This window comes from Cyprinodon variegatus, unplaced genomic scaffold (assembly GCF_000732505.1).
Source record: "Cyprinodon variegatus isolate N-32 unplaced genomic scaffold, C_variegatus-1.0 Scaffold279, whole genome shotgun sequence".
Lineage (NCBI taxonomy): Eukaryota > Metazoa > Chordata > Actinopteri > Cyprinodontiformes > Cyprinodontidae > Cyprinodon > Cyprinodon variegatus.
The window spans coordinates 307,755-312,651 of NW_015150732.1; the positions used below are offsets into that span (position 1 = coordinate 307,755).

Sequence of the window (4,897 nt, forward strand, 5' to 3'; positions counted from 1 at the left end):
GGGTTTTCGTTGAAACGTGAGCAGGAAGAGGCTCTACGCTCATTCAATTTTAAGAAGGAAGTATTCGTTGTTTACCAACAGCCTGTTTGTTTACACTCCCCCACCAGCTTTCTGTCACGCTTACTATGTCACAGTCAGTTGCACTCATTTGTCAGAGCATTGGCCAATAGGCACAGACATGGTTTGAAAAACAACGGGTTGTTCTCATCAACAATCTTCAAATGTCTCATTCATCGTGGCCAGACTAAATTACACATTTAATCTCACATTTAGTCTTATCAGGCTAACTTTATAATGCAATTTCTGTAAAATCTGCTGTCTTAGCAACAGTCAGTCCCCGTCCGGGGAAAATTTGTGGCCATTATAATGGTGATTACCAGCCCCTTCCAGGAAGCACCCAAGTACACCATGCTGCTCCTGCCCACTAACACTCCCACTTTCTCCCAAAAAAAAAGAGTGGTGACACAACAGCAGTGAAAGCAACTTTTTTCTGTAACCAGTGTTGTGGTCGAGGAGTTTTTTTTTTCCGATCTTTGTTCAGCCATCCCAAAGAAGAACTTAATCTACTCATATTTGTGATTTGTATAAACTGAACCAAAAGACCCTAAATAGTTCAAGTTTTGATTTGTTAGTATAATCTGCACCTTTTTCTTTCAACAATACTTTTGTTTTTCTCCAAGATAATTCCTTTTGTCAATAATGCATACCTGAATAAGGTTCTGCCTGAAAATGAACAAAGGTGGACACTAAAAGACAAAATAAGATTTCTAAATTGTTTTCAGCAGAGACTGTTATGTGAAGGTCATATCCTCGGACCTTGGAGTGGGTCTTTGTGAGACAGACCCCACAGTAGGTCTGACAGATCCATCATTTCTAAGCTAAAACTATGGGTCAGAAGTTTTCAAACTTTTTAGAACAGGTTTTCCCTCTGTGTATGCTGAGGTTACAAGCACTACTGCCCTGACAGACATTGACAGACCTTTTAACACTGCAGTGTAACAGGACTCAGATATTGGCTTATTCTCTCTCTGTTTTATTTTTTTAATAAAAGCCAAAAAAGTACCTTTCCTTTCTTTTGACTCTGCATTTTGGCTGGAAACTGAAGTTTTAAAAAGACTTCAAATGCTGTAAATTCAAACTTCCAAAAAGAATAAACTTGGAGAAACCCCAATAATCCAGACTATCAAGTATGGATTTCTGACATTTAAAAAATTAAAGTAAATAGAAGCTGATCTTCAAAATAATTAATCCTGCACAGATCTAAAGATTTCATTATTCTAACTACAGACTTTATGATAAATGTTGCCTTTTTCCTCCCCTACTGACGATATCTCGGCACCTGTGTAATATAGTGGCTGCAGATGGTGATATTCTTACATATTATCGAATGACTGTTCCCTGGAAAACAGAACAAAGGGTCTGGACACATATTAGAGAATATTTTCTAAGTAGAGTTGGCAAAAACTCTGAAATGTTTGCTTATTAGAAAAAACTCTGTTATGTTTAGTGTAACAAAGAGATGGAGGGATGATTGATTCACCAAACAGCATAAGAGAGGGCCTTGTGTTCGTTCAGACTAACCTAGCCTGAACCAACTTAGTAGAAAATGAATCACATTGTTTTACTCACTAAAATCTTCTTTAAGCATAAAGCATGATTGTTTCATTGATTGCCTACAATTTCAATAGAAACAAACTTGGCCTAAGCCTCAGAGTTAACTCGCTGGTTGAAGCGCTCCGGGATAAATAGCTGCTGGCAAACTTTTCTGGCCAACAGAGACGAGCCCTGAGAGAACCTGGATCAGAAGCATGAGCTGGTTCCAAAAAAGTAAACCCCATCTGAGCCAAGATAGAGGTACTTCCTATCCTGCCATACAGTGTTTACTGGCAACCAACCTTCAGGCCTTCTTCCTCCAGGACCTGTCTTTTGAATCTCTACACACGTTTCCCCAAAGTTAAGTTGGTGAGGAAGAAATCTTAATTATGGTCTCAGAGATTTTGACACCTTTTCGATGGATTTCTTTAAATTGACAAAGGAAATCAAAAAATTTACCCTTCCTCCAAATTTGTAGTGAGATTGTCTTGTCGCTAAGATGAGATATAAAACTAGCCAATTAATAGTGTTAATAAAAAAAATGGAAAGTCTGGTTTCTAAGAGAAAGAATTGGAAGATATTAGAGATGAATCAAGACTTTTACATTATATTAAACACTTTAGACAAAATAGCGGTATTCAATTATCAATGGATGTTCTAGATAATTGTTGTTCCCTGAATGTGTGTAGGTAAAGCAGTATTTCTTAGCAAAACTATAAACTTTTTCTAAAGCTAAAATCACTGCCAAATATCTGTTAAATAAAAACCAGCGCACAGTCCAACAAAAACAAGCTTTTCATTTACTGTTAGAGTACCTGATCTTTCCACAACACTCAGCTCAGGGGTCTGCAACCTGTGGCTTCAGGGCTGTATGTGGCTCTCTGGGCCCTCTACAATGGCTCTTAATGGTGGCTAAAATGATATAAAGAACTAACTAATGTACTATAACAAATACCAGGCTTAGAAGCTTTAGTGGCTTTTATAAAGGATATTTGAATTGAATTTTCACATAAAAATTTATATTAAAAGCACTAGAGATTTTTTTTCTTAATCAATCTTAATTTGATTGGAAATTATGTTTATTATTATTGATTTTATTACACAAAATAATATCCTATAGAAGAAAATCCCTGCTTCAGTTTTATGAATCTGAGCAAAACAATACAAATAATCTGTTGGTTGTTAGAGATCGCAACTGATTTCCTATAACAGACGTTTATCAAAAATATAAGTTGTCTTTGTATCAAAAAATGATGCAGTATTTTATCACTCAAAATGACTTTTAATTTAGCTGGACTCAGGACAAAATGGCTCTTTCAGGTTGCAAACCCCCTGGGCTGGAATATATGAAACAGTAAAATATGAAGGTATAAAATCTACAGAACAGTCCTGCCAACAGTCAGATTTGGACTCTTAGCTTTACGTCCTTTTATTAAGCTGCCAGTTGACTCCGCAAAGTAACAACAGCCATAAATATCTCATCGGAGCGTGCAGCTGTCAGAAGTTATCTCGTTTTAATGTGAACCTTGAACAATCTCATTTCACGGCCTTTGATTATTCCATCCTCTCCACTCGTCTTTCCAGGTGTTTGTGTCTGATTTTTAGATTTCCTTTGGTACCCTTAGAGCCATTATTAAACATCATATTTTTTATTAAACTTATGATGTATGTTGAATAACAGCTGGATCGTTTTCAGATGATTTCTAAAGCTTTGCATTTCTTATCTCTTAATTACACGATTCAGATCCAAATATGTGAAAATGAATGGATTCTGTTTCCTTGAAATCCCTTCCTATCAGACTGATTTAGAGTGTCTGTTTGAGCAGAGCACAAGAGTGGCGCTGGAACACCTGGAATCACTTCCTGAGAAAAAATGTCTAATGGAGGACTTCAAAGATTTGGAGGTACAGTATGTTGAGATCAGATCCATATGGATCATCTTTATCATCTGTTTTATATTCTGTGTTTAAAAGAAGCAGAGCCTCATGTCTGTTTGGTTAAGATGACGGCTTCTGTTGGGTTTGTTTAGGAATCACAGCAGCAGAAGGAGTTTGTAGAGCAGCGCTACGTTAAATACAGAGAGATCGTCCGGGACCTGCAGCACCAGCTGGATGAGTCCAAACGCAGAATCCAAGAGTACAGAGTGAGACACCCTCAAACACACGTCTACATTCTTGTCTTTAAAATGCATCGACTTCTATTCATTTAAACCAAACCTTTCTGTCTAACAGCATCCTTTATAGTTAACTAGGACTAGGACAGAGCGATTAATTGATCATGTTGATTAATCCAATTTTCTTTTTATAAAAATTAAATTTTTGCAAAACTTAAGATTTTTTTTTTTCCATTAAGGAATCCTTTAGCTTACACACTTTACATCAGTTCATCACTTTTTGTCTATTGATGTATACTCATAACTGATAAAATGGCTCACTCTGTAACTACATGAACTGCAACTGTCTTTATTCTCCTTGTTTGTTGAAATATGATTCTTTTACTGCTTGAATTTTGTTGCCCTTTGAAATAAGATCACGTTGCAGAGGGAATAAGAGAAGTAAAAAATTCAGTTAATCAGATTTGATAGGAAAATAAATAGGAGATTAGATTATGAATCCATATCGCACAGCCCTAACAGTTACCTAAACCTACCTGATGCGAAAGGCCTTCAACGTGTCATTAGATTGATCTGAAACTGTTTTATTTTTTTTTTTTTTTTTTTTACTAAAATCTAAGGTTTTAGTCACATTAAAGACTCCTATATTAATTTAATACGTCATCTATACTAAATGTAGTCGACAAAATGAATTTCTAGATGTTTTAGAATGGAGGTCTTCAACAGGGGTCCGCGACCCCTAAGGGGTCCACGGAGGTACTGTATAGGGGTTGTGAAAGTTTTGGTTGATTAGACTTTTTTTTATATTCCCCCCTGCATTTTTTTCCACTAATTGAAATATCTTTAAATACACATTAACAGGAATTTAACACACTGTAGTAAACAGATAAATGGAGGCAGAAGATGTATTTCAATCATCAATGCTCACATTCAGCGACACACAGGAGCTCTTTCAAGCTGGGCACCGTTTCATTAACAACACCTGTCCTATCAACCAGGAATCAGAATCAGAAATACTTTAATAAAATTACTTTCATTAAATTAATCCATATATAACAGAGTGACTATAGGACCAGTTTGATATAACAAAATTTCATACAGTATACATAATTAGGTGGTCCCCGCTCCATCCCGCCATCAGTTTGGGGGTCCTTGGCCTGGAAAACATTGAACACCCCTGTTTTAGAAAAT

At 36.3% G+C, this 4,897-nt stretch overlaps 1 protein-coding gene across 3 annotated transcripts in view; it reads left to right on the forward strand.

Annotated features, from left to right (window-relative positions):
• cep128 (centrosomal protein 128kDa) overlaps nt 1-4,897 on the forward strand; it is a 68,000-nt gene that overhangs the window by 53,828 nt on the left and 9,275 nt on the right. For all 3 annotated transcript variants that reach the window (XM_015383271.1, XM_015383270.1, XM_015383272.1), the window contains 2 exons: nt 3,420-3,497; nt 3,623-3,736. In XM_015383271.1, the coding sequence (XP_015238757.1) occupies nt 3,420-3,497; nt 3,623-3,736 (192 nt within the window). The remainder of the gene's footprint in view (nt 1-3,419; nt 3,498-3,622; nt 3,737-4,897) is intronic.